Source organism: Choloepus didactylus, chromosome 9 (assembly GCF_015220235.1).
Source record: "Choloepus didactylus isolate mChoDid1 chromosome 9, mChoDid1.pri, whole genome shotgun sequence".
NCBI lineage: Eukaryota > Metazoa > Chordata > Mammalia > Pilosa > Megalonychidae > Choloepus > Choloepus didactylus.
Genome location: NC_051315.1, coordinates 60,791,896 through 60,808,901, shown reverse-complemented (window position 1 = coordinate 60,808,901; position 17,006 = coordinate 60,791,896). Strand labels below are relative to the sequence as shown.

At 43.4% G+C, this 17,006-nt stretch overlaps 2 protein-coding genes across 2 annotated transcripts in view; one reads left to right on the top strand and one right to left on the bottom strand.

Annotated features, from left to right (window-relative positions):
- LOC119543745 (cytochrome b reductase 1) overlaps positions 1-8,043 on the bottom strand; it is a 29,132-nt gene extending 21,089 nt beyond the window's left edge. Inside the window, exons 1-2 of the mRNA XM_037848644.1 lie at positions 8,009-8,043; positions 6,431-6,801 (exon numbers count right to left, since the gene is read on the bottom strand). Coding sequence (XP_037704572.1) covers positions 6,431-6,801; positions 8,009-8,043 — 406 coding nt within the window. The remainder of the gene's footprint in view (positions 1-6,430; positions 6,802-8,008) is intronic.
- A 2,586-nt stretch (positions 8,044-10,629) lies between these two features.
- On the top strand, positions 10,630-12,799 carry LOC119544698 (heat shock cognate 71 kDa protein). The gene has a single exon (XM_037850195.1). The coding sequence runs from the start codon at positions 10,645-10,647 to the stop codon at positions 12,595-12,597; it is 1,953 nt and encodes a 650-aa protein (XP_037706123.1). The 5' UTR covers positions 10,630-10,644; the 3' UTR covers positions 12,598-12,799.
- The last annotated feature ends 4,207 nt before the right edge of the window (positions 12,800-17,006 follow it).

Below are 17,006 nucleotides of genomic sequence, written 5' to 3'. Positions count from 1 at the left end.
ATATTTAGGACGCACAGTAACCTACATTTCTAAAAGACAATCTGATTCAGCTCTAACCAGCTCAAGTGGGAACAGCTTTTAGACTGAGCTGCATCTTACTCATTTGTTTTATATAATGTCTGGCTTACAGTAAGTGCTTAATGAATGTATGTTAACTAAATGAATAGGATAATAAATGATGTCATTGAATGAATGAACTAACGAATTTAGAAAAGGGCAACCAAAGTCTGTAGAGTCATTTCAAAGTCTGTTTTGTCCTTTTAAGAGTTTCTACAGGGAGAAAAAAGTTAAAACAAAGATTTCAGGTCTATCTTTCTTAAAAGGGAAGACTGCTCTACTATTTAAGAGAAAATTTTAAAACCACACAAAGTCATGACAGAAAGCCTTAGCAGTAGTCATTTGTAAATTAGAAGGCCATGGATTGGATTTGGCCCATAGATGTGCTTTGTTTGATCAGCACAATGTTTGGGATTTTGTGGCTTGTTTACTTTTAAGTTGAATCAGTTTTTTAAAATCTGGATTCTCTTGGAAAATGGAAAATCCAGAAACCTTGAGTGGCATCCCCAAAGAGCCATAATCCACTGGACCTAAGTAGAGGTTTCCTATTTTGCCAGGAATAAGCACTCCAATTTCCCACAGACCTTTCAAACAAGGTCAACTCATACGCCCGGCTGCATGGCAATCTGACCTTTGGTGAACTATCCAGCTCTGACACCCGGGCAAACTGATAAATGGTCTGTCAGCAATGTTATCAGATACTGTTGCTTATGATACAAATGACTCAATTGATAAATGTGTCTGGACTTGGAAGAACAATGGAAAATCTATAGTTACCTGATATGAATGCCATACTTTGGACTTCCCAGAGTGCAGTAACACTCGTACCTATTTCTCTTGCAGGGACCCTAGAAACTAGGCCTAGAGAGTATTACAAGAGACATTGGCTCCTGCGGGGCATGGAAATTTTTAGTCCTGATCCTGCCAACGTGGATCTCATCTAGTGCCTGAGCTATCACCTGGGGGAGATGGTAGCTTCTGGAGAGCTTTGTGACTGCTAACACGAACTGTTGCTACAGGGAAGCCCACTGCCTGATGAGGGTCTGACATTGTCCTACTGGCAAACTTGGTTCCTGCCCTACATCCTTCAGCGTAGACTGGTGCTCAGTGTGGTCTAGCTAGTCTTGTGAGTCTGAATAGTTGAACCCAGAAAGACCCCTGGTAGGTGCTACATACCCAATCTCCTTCACCTATTTACTTTATATGCCCAACCCTTGTAAGTGTGACCCCTGGTTTAAAGGATTGGCCAACCTTCATTTAGTTAATACATGGTTATCAAGTGTCTATTATGTGTTAGGTACTGCTTTACATACTATAGATACAGTGGTGAAGAATCCAGACTAAATCAGGAAGTTTACATTCCAGGAGGAGGGGTCAAACAATAAATTAACAAATAATTAAAACACTCAGTGGTCAGAATTTGTATAATACTGTATTTTGAATTTGGAGTCTATAAGATTTTCTAAAGGATTGAATGAGAAGAATGAAAGGAGAATCATCGGGGATGACTGGTAGTTTCTCCATTAGAAGGGTGAAGTTGCCGTTTACTGAGATGGGAAAGCCTGTAGGAGTGGCTTTTGGGGTGGGAGCAAGATTGAGAGTTGAGTTTTAGACAAGTCTACTTGATGTCTAAATGGAGAGTTTGAGTAGGCAGATGGATATTCAGGTCTGGAGTTCAGGGGAGAGGTCTGAGCTGAAAATATAAATATAGGATGGTTTATAAATGGTATTTAAAGCCAAGAACCTGGCTGAGATCACCAAGGAAGTGAGTGTGGAAGGAAAGGAGAAGTGGTCAGGAGACTGAGCCTTGGGGCACTCTAACGTTAAGAGATTAGGAAGATAAAGAGGAACCAGCAAAGGAGACTGAGAAGGAGCAGCCAGTGAAGACAGAAGACCCATGAGAGCCAGATGTTCTGAAAACCAAGTGAAGAAAGTGTCTGAAGGAGGAGTGAAGGCTCAGTTATGATGAATCTTCCTTCTGGTCAAACACGAAGAGGACTGAGAATTGACCACTGGCATTAGCAATGTGGAGACCATTGGTTACTAACATTAAGAGCAGCTGGGGTGGAGCAGTGGGGTGAAAGCCTGCCTGGGTTCAACAGAGGAAGAGGAGAGGAACTGGAGACAGCAGGTGTAGACAAAACTTTCAAACAGTTTTTGTGTTAGGGTGGGCAGTAGCTCAGGGGGGATACTGGGTCAAGAATGGACTTTTTTTTATGACAGAAATGATAACATGTTGGAAATAATCCAATAGGAAGAGAAACTTAATGATGCCAAATAAAGAAGAGAGAATTGCTTAAGTGATGGCCTTAGGTAAGGAAGGGGGAGCACAGAGAGTACTTATATAGTAACCTTCTAGCGAGCTTAAGGCTTTAGAACAAAGATGCCTTTCCAGGGAAATATGATCTCCATTCTTCCCTGAGCCTGACTAAGCCAGCAGTTTGGAATACTGGCTGATCAAGGGGAGGGAAATGGGAGGATGAAGGGTGGGAAGGCTTTTACTTTAGATGTTGCTATTATCTTCACAAATACGTGGCTATAAAATTGCATTTTGTTACTGATTTAATGGCAGTATAGAAATTATCCCTCATTCATTCAGCAACCATTTATTGAAGCCTACCATCTGCCAGTTCTAGGTGCTATTGTAGGTGCTGGAGATCTGGTGTGAGCAAAATAATCACACCTAAAACATTTTTATTAGTTACATTTTTATGAGGAGACCTGCATTCATTTATTGATAACAAAAAATGAGTTTTGGTTACCTTGGACTGTCTCTTTATGCTCTGTAAAACCCTCATTTCCCTAACATTGATGGGTATATTATCAATGGTCTCCCTAAGATTAGTTTTGGAGTAGCATTTTGGGGCACATACTGAAATGAGTGTCTCTAAATCTTTGCCAGGTTTTAAACCAAGAGCTTTTCAAATATATCTAAGAGGTTTTGGGAATTTGATTATTTTTGGATATATTAGCAGTTGATCACAACTGACTTTTATAAATTCTTAATTTCTGTTATTCATTTAAATGCTAGGTAAATGTAGTTACGTTCTTTCACAAATCAACTTGAGGTCATTATACTATTCAATTTCTCTTCATTTACATAATAGAATGAGGTGTACATGTGGGGGAAAGTAAAGAGTACAGAATTGCCAAGACTTCTTTTGCTGAATTTAGACACCTGAATTTTCTACCTTTTACTAAAGAGCACATTCTACCTTGCTGAAACTTTTAAAAGGTCAGCTGTCACTTTGAGAGCATTTGTTTCAGTCTTTTCTGTGGCTGTCTTTTCAAGGTTTGTTTCTCTGATTTCCTGGCCATCCATATACTCATTTCATGTGAAACACTCCTTTTAGAGAAGCACAAAGCCTCTTTAAAATTCTCTTTGAAACCCTTCCTCATTCATCTCAGAGTCTATTACCTAGATTTCCCACTAGATTTTACATTTTATTTTAGCTTTAGATTTCCCATGGTCTGTTATACATATATTTCCAAAATATACTTGAAGTGTGTGCAGAGAGAGAGATTTTCATTCCGTTAAGTTTTATGTTAGCCCTGCTTTCCTCAGTTTACTTCTTATAGGTGCTTCAAAGGACCCATACTTGTCCTCACATATTTTCAAATATTGTTTACTGTTTGCATATTGTATTTGTAAAGCATTTTAGGCTTCAAAGTAATGACTATACTTTAGCCTTCCCTTCCTAACCTCCAAATAGTTTGTGTATCATGGTAGAGAACAACTCTATTACATCATGTTCACTATTAGAGATCATTATTACAGACATGACTAGTCTGTAACACATGCGTTTATCTCCTAACCCATAAGGTAAATTATTTACTCCTAGTCCATCAACTGGAGCCTTCCTACTGCTTGGGATAAGGAAATGCAGATAGAGCAAGAATTTGGAAGACATGGGGAGAACTGTGCATGTGTTTGTATGTATGAAAGTTATGTTCATGTCAATTCAAGGTATTATGTGACTAAGGGTTTTTTTGTTTTGTTTTATTTTTGCAAATCCAGAATGCAAACAGTAAACAGGATGAGTGATATTGATAGGACATTCAAACATTAGTACAAATACAGGAATTAAAATGAAAGAGAGTAAGTTTTGCATAAAAGCAGCAGATAAAAATTTCCAAAATAGCCATTTATATATTTTTGCCACGAAGTGAGTAAAAACAGAATAAGAAAAGTCCAAAGTTGGGAAAAGTTAGAAAATCTTCTGGGAAAACTGTGTAATGAACTCTAACATGAATGAAAAGTTTCAAAGTGTATTTTAGAAGAAGCTTTTTGCTTCTCTAAAAAGAATCTGTAGAAAATAAGTATACTGCCACAAAAGCAGAGGAAAACCTTGAAAATAAGGCCCCTGTACAGACTTATACAACACTATTTCCTTGGGTCAGTTACTTAACTGACCCATGCCTCAGTTTACTCTTATATACCTGTGAGATAACGCGTATAGTGTGCACACAGAAAGCACTCAATAAATGCCAGCCATTATTTTGTGACATTATCCCCTCTTTGGTAAGTCAGGCAACACATAATATCACCTATACTTTCCTTACCCTCAATTATGAAGAGAAAATATTCCAAAACCTTTGGAAAGTTTCTTGGTATTAGGAGCTGCTCTGAAGAGTTAATGGAACAGATGAGCAAGTTCCTGCTACTTGGAGCAAACAAGGTACTGATAGCTCAGGCCAAGTCCACCATGAAGGAAAGTCTGCTTTTGGTTACAGCAACTTTGGAACTTGAGAGTGTTTTCTCATTTTGTTGGTGAAATAGTTGGGGATTACGCAAGCAAATAACTTGGAAGACCAGTTACTCACAACGTGAACCCCATACTCGGGAAGCCTGGGTACAGCGCTGAGCGCGAGACGTTTTCCACCACAACCTAGAGTTGGCGAACCCGCCACACTTGCAGAAGGCGGCGGCACTAGGTCTAAACACAAACAAACAGTCGTTTCTTTAGGCATAGGTTTGTCTTTGTTTGCCTGTCCATGGTGAGTTAAATGCTGGAGAAAAGGCAGCCTGCTCAGAGATGAGGCAAGACGTTCCAGCTGGCAAACACCTCTTTCGGAACACTTTCTACTCCTCTTCATTATTTTCTGCGATACAAACCCACTCCACCCTTCTCTACTTTTTTCTAAATACTTTCTCTGCCAAGACCTTGACTTCACTTTTTGGAAAGTGGTTAAAGATAAATGGCTCTAGCTAGAGGTTCCTCTGCCAACCAGCAGCCGAAGGAAACTATTAGGACATTCCGAGAGGCACTACATAACGACAATAATAACTGGCATCGACTGAGCCCTCCCTCCGCGCCAGCCTAATAATCCCAGAGGAGTCAGTCCCTGAGCTGGCTCATCGCGTGTCAAACGCGCACACTGCAAGCCCCAGGAAATTCCGAGCAGAGGCATCTCTCCGTGCCGCGCAGCCGCGGGCCCTCTCCCGGGAAATCGCTGCAGCTCCGGCCCCTCCGCTGAGCTCGCGGCCGGCGCCCAACAGGAAGCCCCGCAGGGGAGTTTCGCCGGTCGACAGCCACAGAAGTTGGGCTCAGAACTCTCCAACGACCGGGCAGGACAGTGAGACACCCTTTTGAGTCCTGGCTGCTTCCCGGGCTCGACTTAAGTATAGCGCTCTAGAAGAAATAAAAACCAAAGCCGATGCCTCTTTCACCCCGACTACCGGCTGATCAAACCCTTTCACGGAGGGCGTATCTGAGGATGTCGCAGGACGAAGCAAAGCTCTCTCGCCCCTCCATTTTCTCCCCTTTGCCTTCGTTTCCTAACCTTCAACCTCTGAAAACAACTTCGGCGAAAGGCCCCGCCTCAAGACTGTATCCGCGCTCTTCATGGCGCAAGATCGCTCCACAGGGGGTTATCTTCCCGGGCGAGTGGGCCCAAAGGGGCGGGAGACCGCGGCGCACCGATGTCCCTCTCCTCCGCTTAAGTTTCTGGTGTCGCTAAAGGTTCTCAAATGCGCGGCAGCCACTTGCTGCAAAGAGTTAACCAAGAGGGCCGGCGACCCCCCGGCCAGCTCCGCTCCCGCCGGCCCTGGCCGCCTCTGCTCTCAGCCGACCCCCGCAGCGGGTCCCAGCGCCGCGCGCCCCGCCCCAGGCCGCGCCTCCACTGCTGGCCCAAGTTGGCCCGAATCCCGACTCAGCCAGGACCCCCCGACACCCTCCGCAGCCCGCCTCCCTTCTCTCGCCGCCGCGCTCTGCCCACTCCCCTCTCCGTCGCGCTCCCGGCCCGCGCGCACCCCCACTCCACTCCCTCGCTTGTCCACGTCTCCCCTACTCAATCGGACCATGTCGGGGACCCCCGCCCCGCCCCCCAGTCCTTCTGCTCTCCCCGCCGCCTCCCAGGAGGTGCCCAGTACCGATGCCCTGGATGAAGACGAAGCCAGTAACCGCGAGCGCCGGGTGCCAGTTAAACTCGAGCGCGGTCCCGTCCCAGCCGAGCCCTTCCCGGTAGTGGAGGACCCAGATGAGGGTGAAGAGCACGGACAGGAAGCCGACGAGCAGCGCCGACACCAGCAGCCCCAAGAAGCCTCTGTAGCCGTCCATGGCTATCAGCGCCCCATACTCCGCTCCGCCGCAGCCACAGGAACTCGGCGAGGCGGCGGCGGCCTCTGGGTACTGGCCTGGCCGCGGGACAGGGGCGTCGACTCCTCGGAGCCGTCTCCGCCTGGGGGCGGGGCCCCGTTCTCGCCAGCCTGCCCCTGGACGCGGGGCCTCCTGGGGGTGGGAGCTGTGGCCCGGGCTCAGAAACAGGACCTACGCCCTCGGGTGCGGAGGGCTCCCACTGCCGCGCCAACCCCTCTCCGCGGCGTCCTAGCTCGCAGAGGGCTTGAGTAACCGATCCAGCTAGTTATTCAGAGTGAGAGCTCTGAGGATTTCATATTCACTGCTTTGCTTTAACTTTTCCCGTGTCTCTTCCTTATTTTGTGGGAGGCTGAGTAGGGCTGTGGTGCACACTCTCGTTTAACAGAAGACGGGAGTACGTTGGTTGGGATTGTGTAATTTTGATTAATAAAGCCTCCTAAATCCCAGTGCTAAAGGTTTGGCTGTCTTAAATGTCAGGGATGCACCAAGGAGGAAATCTGTAGGATGATAGGGGGCAGCAGTGGGCTTGGACTTACCTAGCAACAAAACTACTTCCAGTTTTCTGTTTAGAGAGGAAAGAGAGGCACCCCCCTAGACCTTGGGCTTGCCTATGTAACATGGATCTTAAAACTGCCCATTTGCCTGAACCTATTGCACTAAAGCTTCACCTTGATGGGCAAAAGCCCACTCCCTACCCTCTTTACAATATTATCCTCACTCTTCTAGATTGGATGTGAACAGTGTCAATCATGTAATACTAAAGAAAAAGGACTCTTTTTTTTTTTTTTTTTTTTTTTTTCTGGCTTCCAGAACCCATTTGGGGACATTCAATTTTAGCCCTCTTCTGGAACTCTTCTGCAAGAACTAGTTTACCGGATTGTCTTGTTGCCATTTTGAAAGACTTCAGAATATATAGGAGGTGTGTGAGGGTGATTTTCAATGGAAAGGACATGTTTTAGGCCAAGGAAGTTTCAAGTCCTGGTGGTGGGGCAGGATTAAGAGTTAAGAGAAGAGCTGTGGACTTCACCTGTGTCTTGATTTTTCCTTTGGTGAGAGAGAAAGAAGAGGAGAATAAGCAAATGGGAGAGAAGGCTCCTTGCTCCCTGTATAAGGCATTCTACGATCTGGCCCAACCTAGCTCTGAACCCCGATCCTTTGCTGCAACCTGACTGGCTCTGGCTGTCCTTTGATATATGCTTCTCTCCCAGCTCCTAACCATCTCCTACCCACATTCTTGCTTCTAAATTTGCCTGACTTTAAAACTCACCTACACTAAGAGAACTTCCCTGAGTTAGCCCATACCCCTGATTTCTTTATGGCCTCCCCATCCAGCACCTCTCTGCATTGCTTACCAAGATGTAATACAATGATCTGTTTCTGCGGCCATCTCCACTCCCCAGACTGCTCATTCAAGGGCACGAACTGTCCAATTTTTTCATTTTATCCCTCCTTGGCATATGTTTGTTGGGAGATTAATGGGATACTGAGTGTGTCAGTCAGAGTGCTGGCAAGAAACAGATGGCCCATTCCAACTGGGTAATTTAATAGTGAACAAGACTCTGGTCAAAGGTGTAGGCAAGGTATGAGGAAACTATCAGGGCCAGTGCAGTGCCCTGGCCTGAAGTGGGGAGGGCTGCTGGAACCCAGAGAGAAAGAAAGAAGATCGGATGAAGGGGGCAGTCTGACAGAGTTGATGGCCTTAAGTGGAGGGAAGCAGCCAGCCTCCAAGGAGGAAGCAAGAGAGGGGAGATCAAGATTCCATCCTCACTCTCCTGCCCAGGGTCCCCAGATGGCTGAACTCAGTCAGAAGCCAGAGGACAGTTGATGTGGTCAGTACATGTCAGCCTCCCAGGGCACAGAGCAAAGTGGAGAGGGTGACAGTAAATTCAGAGGAATAATAAAAAATATCACTGAATCTACTGGGTTTTTTGTTTGTTTGTTTTTCAGATATTTATAAGTTTCTGAGTGCAGCAAACATTCCTGTTTAATTTTATGCTGTTTTCTTCCTCTGGCTGGTAATTCTATATCAAAAACATCATTGTATCCCAATTTGTCCCCCTAAAAGTATCTAGTCCTTGTCCCCAGTTAACTTCCTCACCCCATTCAGGCTTGAGCCGATTTTCCTCAGCAGCAGCAGCAAATGAGAATCTCCAGGATTCCAGACCCCATTTGACAAAACATCTCAGGAGAATGAAAACATGGCCAAAAGATATCGATAGGGCTGAAATGGCTCGAAGTTATAAGCTAAATTGAGGAAATTTAAACTTTCAAGTTGTTCTTTAAGGGCCTAACAACTGTGCAATTCTTTCTAGATAAGTGAAAACACTCCTGGATTGCATTCATAGAAGTGCAGTGTTCAGATCAAGGGAAATAACCAAAACTATGTATTGTCCTCTGCTGGGCAGACCACGGGTGGAGCAGGCTCCATTTTAGATGAGGCATTGGCAAGTTAGTGGAGAGTCTGGAAAACACATCAAAATCCTGGGTTCAGATTTTTTGCTAGATGTAAGAGGAGTTTCATAACCTTCTCAAGAATCTTTTGCTTGGATGTCTTGCTTTTGATTGGACTTGGCTTTGATGTTTGCTTTTTTTCCCTTATTGTAAGTGAATGGCTGAGATACCTTCCTGTCATTGCTTTCAACTTCCCTTTCTCTTAGTGCCCTGTCTTCCTGAGACAAGGAAAGATGGGAGGAGGCAGGGATGTTCAATCTAAGGAAAACAGAAGAGTCTCTGTCTTCCATAGTTGAAGGGATGTCAGGTAGAAGAAGCAGGCTTGTTCTACTTTATTCTAGAGGACAGAGTTAGAAATAATGGTTGCAGATTATAGGGAAGTAGATTTGGCTTAGTGTTAAGAATTTTTTTAACCGAGTTGCTCAATAATAGGAGTTTCCCTCAAAAGATGGCAAGCAATTTGTCACCAAGCATTTAACTTGACTGGATGACCTATCAGCAAAGCTATCTAATGGATTCCTCATGTGTTTATGTGAGTAGGGGTTGGGATGGAGAGGTATTGCATAAGATAGTCTTCATAAAAACTTGTGATTCTAGAAACATGTACATGTTGATACAGATTTTTACTGTTTGTGAACCACACATAGAATGTAGAGTAAGGAGATAGGGTGTGAAAGAGTGCAGAAAAGAAAATCCAAACCTGATCCATTGTGAAACAGGGAACCAGATGCCCGGTATGACATCTATGTATTGAAATTCCATAAGACAGTGCTGTATTTTCTTTAGATGCATATAAAATTTCAGTATTCCAATGTAAAGTAGTAATAAGTTATACTTAGTGGTTTGCTTTGTGAGATAAGTGGACCATTTTTTAAACTTTCAAATGTTGTCTGTGTGTTGGTTACTCTTTCTTTGCCCCTTCGTTCTCCATCCTCTGCCTTGACTCGTGTCCTGCGAGGCTGATGTCTGCAGAGGGCATCACCTGGGTTTCCTTGCCCTCTGGCTTCCAGTTGGATTTGGCTGGTGGGCAGCACAGGCAGATTAGAGGACAGAGGGAGAGAGAGTTAGAGCTATTTACTCTGCTTATGCCCTTGCCAGGTCATGGTTTCTGTAGTGCTTTCATTCCTCTTTCCCACAATTATTTTCAAGTGGTCCTTTTCCATGGCTACAGCTCTCGTGGGGGTCCAGTAGCACCACTCTTGCTTCTACAGGCCTAGGCTTAGTCCTGGCTTCCTGCTGTTGTTTGTCCCTGTTTTTACCATTCTTTTCTGGTTGCATCTTTGTAAAGATCTCCTTTATTGAACTTTCTCAATTAAATACTGTGTGAACTAGCTGTTTTCAGCAGGACCCTGAGAGGGAAAACACTCTTACATTCTCTCTTTCTGTAGCCCCACCCAGTTGTGTCTTCTTACAACATACTATGAGTGGAAAAATCTGTGAAGTGAGAGAAAATTAAAAGCAGGCGGGCTCATTGAACGCGGCGCTAGCTTTCGGGTACTGTGTTTTATTTTACGAGGCAGGCCAACGATAAGCAACCATGTCTAAGGGACCTGCGGTTGGCATTGATCTTGGCACCACCTACTCGTGTGTGGGCGTTTTCCAGCACGGAAAAGTGGAGATAATTGCCAACGATCAGGGGAACCGAACAACTCCAAGCTATGTCGCCTTTACTGATACCGAACGTTTGATCGGTGATGCCGCGAAGAACCAAGTTGCAATGAATCCCACCAACACGGTTTTTGATGCCAAGCGTCTGATTGGACGTAGATTTGATGATGCCGTTGTTCAGTCTGATATGAAGCATTGGCCCTTCGTGGTGGTGAATGATGCGGGGAGGCCCAAGGTCCAAGTAGAATACAAGGGAGAGACCAAGAGTTTTTATCCAGAGGAGGTATCCTCTATGGTTCTGACGAAAATGAAGGAAATTGCAGAAGCCTACCTTGGGAAGACTGTTACCAATGCTGTTGTCACAGTACCAGCTTATTTCAATGACTCTCAACGTCAGGCCACCAAAGATGCTGGTACCATTGCTGGCCTCAACGTACTCAGAATCATCAATGAGCCAACTGCTGCTGCTATTGCTTATGGCTTAGATAAAAAGGTTGGTGCTGAAAGAAATGTGCTGATCTTTGACTTAGGAGGTGGCACTTTCGATGTGTCAATCCTCACTATTGAAGATGGAATCTTTGAGGTCAAATCGACAGCTGGAGACACCCACTTAGGTGGAGAAGACTTTGACAACCGAATGGTGAACCATTTTATTGCTGAGTTCAAGCGCAAGCATAAGAAGGACATCAGTGAGAACAAGAGAGCTGTCCGCCGTCTCCGTACTGCTTGTGAACGAGCTAAGCGCACTCTCTCTTCCAGCACCCAGGCCAGTATTGAGATTGATTCTCTCTATGAAGGAATCGACTTCTATACCTCCATTACCCGTGCCCGGTTTGAAGAACTGAATGCTGACCTGTTCCGTGGCACTTTGGACCCTGTGGAGAAAGCCCTCAGGGATGCCAAGCTGGACAAGTCACAGATCCATGATATTGTCCTGGTGGGTGGTTCTACTCGTATCCCCAAGATTCAAAAACTCCTCCAGGACTTCTTCAATGGAAAAGAACTGAACAAAAGCATCAACCCTGATGAGGCTGTTGCTTATGGTGCAGCTGTCCAGGCAGCCATCCTGTCTGGAGACAAATCTGAAAATGTTCAAGATTTGCTGCTCTTAGATGTCACTCCTCTTTCCCTTGGTATTGAAACTGCTGGTGGAGTCATGACTGTCCTCATTAAGCGCAATACCACAATTCCCACCAAGCAGACACAGACCTTCACTACCTACTCTGACAACCAGCCGGGTGTGCTCATTCAGGTTTATGAAGGTGAGCGTGCTATGACCAAGGATAACAACCTGCTTGGCAAGTTTGAACTCACTGGGATACCTCCTGCCCCCCGTGGTGTTCCTCAGATCGAAGTCACTTTTGACATTGATGCCAATGGCATCCTCAACGTTTCTGCTGTGGATAAGAGCACAGGAAAAGAGAACAAGATCACCATCACTAATGACAAGGGTCGTTTGAGCAAAGAAGACATTGAGCGCATGGTCCAGGAAGCTGAGAAGTACAAAGCTGAAGATGAGAAGCAGAGGGACAAGGTATCCTCCAAGAATTCACTTGAATCCTATGCATTTAACATGAAAGCAACAGTTGAAGATGAGAAACTTCAAGGCAAGATCAATGATGAGGACAAGCAGAAGATTCTTGACAAATGCAATGAAATCATCAACTGGCTGGATAAGAATCAGACTGCAGAAAAGGAAGAATTTGAGCATCAGCAGAAGGAGCTAGAGAAAGTCTGCAACCCCATCATTACTAAGCTGTACCAGAGTGCAGGAGGCATGCCGGGAGGGATGCCAGGAGGAATGCCTGGGGGCTTCCCTGGTGGTGGAGCACCTCCTTCTGGCGGTGCCTCTTCTGGACCCACTATTGAAGAGGTTGATTAAATCCATCAGCATACATACCTTAGCATTGTTCCACGGTAAAAAATTGAAGGACCCTAAATTTGTAGCACATTCTGTGGCAGTTCAGCTGCTATTCAAAATTCCTGGGCATTCTCAATACTTGACTATGGAATATGTGCACAGGGAAAGGACATAACATTGCACTTTATATTAGCACTGTATTGTAAGTGGAAATGCAATGTCTTAAATAAAGCTATTTAAAATTGGCATCAAAAAAAAAAAAAAAAAAAAAAAAGCAGGCGGATTTGACAACTTCTTTTCCTCCCCTGTACCAGACAAGAGATTTGGGGAGCAAAAAGCTGTCCCAGGTGACTAAGATAGAGCAATTCACTACTGACACCATGACTCGATATAAGCAAAACCCAGGTGGTGGTTAGATGCTCCTTAGCAAAGTAAAGCTAGGGATAATGTTTTGAAAAGAACACAGTCAAACCCACGTTAATCACAGGAATATGCTTCAGTCATTTGAGACTAGACTGTGGTGTCAGGGAAAAAAAATAACACTGGCTTTGCTGAGGTGCTTTTCCTCTGAGGGATCTACTGAGGAGACTAGCCCTTGCTCTCACTGTTCTGGGGAGAATGGCTGAGGATCCATCCTCCACAGTGTCCCTTACTCAGAGGCTCTCAGAGTCCACCCACCCCAAGTTGGCAGGACATGAACACAGGAGAGATTTCACTGGCATCTGGCCGCAGTCTGAGGAACCTCAGTTTGGAAAGAAGTGGACGTCACTCTCTTGTAAGGGAGCAGGCCAGGACATCAGACTGGAAGCAGATATGAGGATACGAGGACGGTGCCTGGGGAGAATGAGTGAGGAGAGCACCTGCAGAAGTGCTCAAATAAAAGACCTCAGTGAAGAGAACCTCCTCGCTGTGCTATGTGGAAAGAAGTAAGTTAAACTAAGGCGTTACTGCTGTTCCTTCTAGGGCATTCTGCTTTGAAGCTCCATACGACCATTTAAATTATTTAAATGCTTCCATCATTCTCGTGCAGGTTTGGTTTAAGGATGACTGGCGAGGCAGGAGGCACGTGGGAGCAAGACTGGTAACTCTTTCTAACCCTTTTGCATCTCCCTAATCATCAGGCAAGATGAAATTAGAGTGATCCCATCCTGCCCCTATTTCCAGCCCAAGCATTCATAGGTGGAATCTACTCCAGGCAGGGTCTAGCCTTTATCCAGGCAGAAGAGAAATAGGATTAAATTCCTTGATTCCTGCATTCTCACCTACCACGTGTACCTCTTAGGTTAGCAGGAAATCCCTGGGTGAGGAAGAAAAGAACGGAGCTTGGTTATACCTACGTTTTATTTATATTAGAACTGCACCCTTCCAATGCAAACACATAAATCCTAGGCTAACATATAAACTGCTTGAAAGTGAGGATTCTGTCTTATTGCTGCTGTTTTTCCAGGGCCTAGAACAGTTCTTGACAGAGAAACGACATTTTAAAAAAAACATTTGTGAACTGGCTGACTGACTAGGAGGTTAAATTAGAGAGCGTAGGACAAAGTTAGAAAATTAGCAAGGAAAAGAAAACTCTTGAACATTTTCCTCATAACTAAGCTTTCTTCCACATAAACCAAATTTTATAAGTACTTTGCACTGTTTGGATGAGACATTATAGTTTGTGAAGAACTGGGTTATACTATTATTAACGAGGAGCCAAAAACATTGTTTTACCTTTGGAGAACTTTTACTGGATGCTTCATTGTTTGGCTTTGTAATAACAGGAATGAGTGCTGTAATTATGATCCTCTCTGTCACTGATGCATTTTAAGGGTATTCACAAGCAGTGTCTCAAAAATATACTCCCAGAATTTTAGCTTACAGATCTCAGGGCCTTAAGTGTGAAGGAATCATGCATGCCCAAAAAAGAACCCTGGATTTGGTACTAAAAGTAGTCCAGAGAGGCTCTCTTCATTGGTCAATATTTGGCTATATAAATTTTACCTGCAAACAGCTTAGACAGACCTCAAAGGATCTCAAGAAGCCTTGATTATAATTTCTATAAACAAGTAGAGCTCTTTTTAAATAGAGAATCAAATGGTAAAAATCTAGATTTTACTTTTGCTTGAAAATAATTTAGATTGCCTTCTATCCTTTATATGTTGCCTCCAAGCCCAGAACCTTGAGAGTCCAGTCAACAAGAAGCAGTTTGGAATAAAGGAATTTATACTGTTTTAGGACTTCAAAATACTATTAGCTCCCTATGTGACCAGACCCATCATGGGGACCAGAAACTGGGCTGCAGTTTCCTAATCTATGACAGGGCAGCTTTGGACTAGATCAGGGGTTCTTAATCTGGCATCTGTGGATAGAACCTGAGGGGGGAAAATCGTCTTTACTTTCACTAACTTCTGACCGAAATTTAACAATTCCTTTAACTATGGACTGTCACCAAAAGGAATCATTGACATTTCATGCTGTGTTACACTTCTTGCAGATATCTCAATTTATTATTTATGCTCAGCACTACTTCAAAGTAGATTTTATTAATCTTATTAGATCTTAATCTGTGCAGCTAGATCATATTAATAGGTTAATAACAAAGCACATATATTATTATATCACAAAATTTTTTTGATGGCTCCTTTCCATTGTAAGTGGTTTCTTTTGTAATCCAAAGGCTTTATTTGTCCTTGACACACAATAGGTTGAGAACCCCTCAGCAAAAGACCTCTAAGGTTTATTCCTGCCTTTGAATCTACACCTTGAACAGTTATACCCAGAAATCCAGGGACAGTCTGTTAACCAAACTATAGAGTACAATCACCATCCTCACATGATAGTAATGTGAAAAAACAACATTTGAGGAACTTGGTATGTCTCCTGGAGAACCAACCTAGAAAAACCGGATTATCTTCTTAATCCAGAGCTATTGTTAAATGCTAAATTGTCCTGAATGCCAGCCACTTCCTCAGGAATAAAAAGTCAGACTCTAGATTACTTAATCTTTACTTACTTATGGTTTGGAAGATATGTTCTGTGTCCATAACCACAGGCAGAGCTGGCAAGAATGTCAAACAGGCCCTGTGTGTCCTGAGTATTCTGTCACTCTTCTTTCTACACCTTTCTTCCCTGCCTTGGCTCTACCTCTTCTAAGTACCCGTTTTATGTATGAGAACCACCACCACCATCACTATTCCCCATTCTACCCTCAATGCCCTGGCCTGCTTCCCACTGGCAAGGTTCCAGATGGGACTTAACCTTTCCCTCTAGCAAAGCAAAGTAATTGCAGGTCTTTCTTCTGCTACGTGCTGATACTCAATAATAAGACTAACAATAAATGACAATCGCTAATGCTTGTTGTGTGCCAGGCGCAGTCCTATGGTGTCCATATATTCATTAATTTAATTCTTACAACAATCCCATTTCATACACGAGGAAATAAGTCACACAGAAGTTAGGCAATTTGCCCACAGTTCCACAGCAAGGACGTAGTGGGATTAGGATTCAAACTCAAATAGTTTGGCTCCAGAACCCTCACTCATGACCACTCTGTTATACCATAATTTCTTTAACCAAATTCCCTATTGTTGATATTGATTTTTAGGCTAATTTCAGTTTTTCACTGCTATAAAATTGCCTTCATGAATGTTTTTATACATAAATAATTTTCACATTTCTGGCTGTTTCTTTAGGGTGAATTTGTAAAGATAAAACTACTGGGTTAAAACTGTTGAAACAAATTACTAAATTGTTCCACAAAAGGTTGTGGCAATTTGACTAGAGGTGTATGACCATGTCCATTCACACTACTACCAACAAAGGGTGTTATTCTATATTTTTAAAATGTTTGCCAATTTGATGGACATAACATAGTATCTCATAATTTGCATTTATTTGAAGATAGACATTTTTCATGTATTAATTGGTCATATGTATTTCTTCTTTTGTGATTGCTTGTTCATTATTTTTGCGTAATATTTCTTTCCTAATAAATTCTTAATACAATGTTGGAAAAATATAGCAGAAAAAAAAAAAGTTAGTTCTGTACTGTTTATGAGAAGACTGAGATTCCACAATGTTTCATAATGTCTTAGTGTCATGAGGGTCAGGAATTCACTTGGGTTATTTTATTTTATTTTTTTTAATCTTCGTTTTATTGAGATATATTCACATACCACGCAGTCATACAAAACAAATCGTACTTTCGATTGTTCACAGTACCATTACATACTTGTACATTCATCACCTAAATCAATCCCTGACACCTTCATTAGCACACACACAAAAATAACAAGAATAATAATTAGAGTGAAAAAGAGCAATTGAAGTAAAAAAGAACACTGGGTACCCTTGTCTGTTTGTTTCCTTCCCCTATTTTTCTACTCATCCACCCATAAACTAGACAAAGTGGAGTGTGGTCCTTATGGCTTTCCCAATCCCATTGT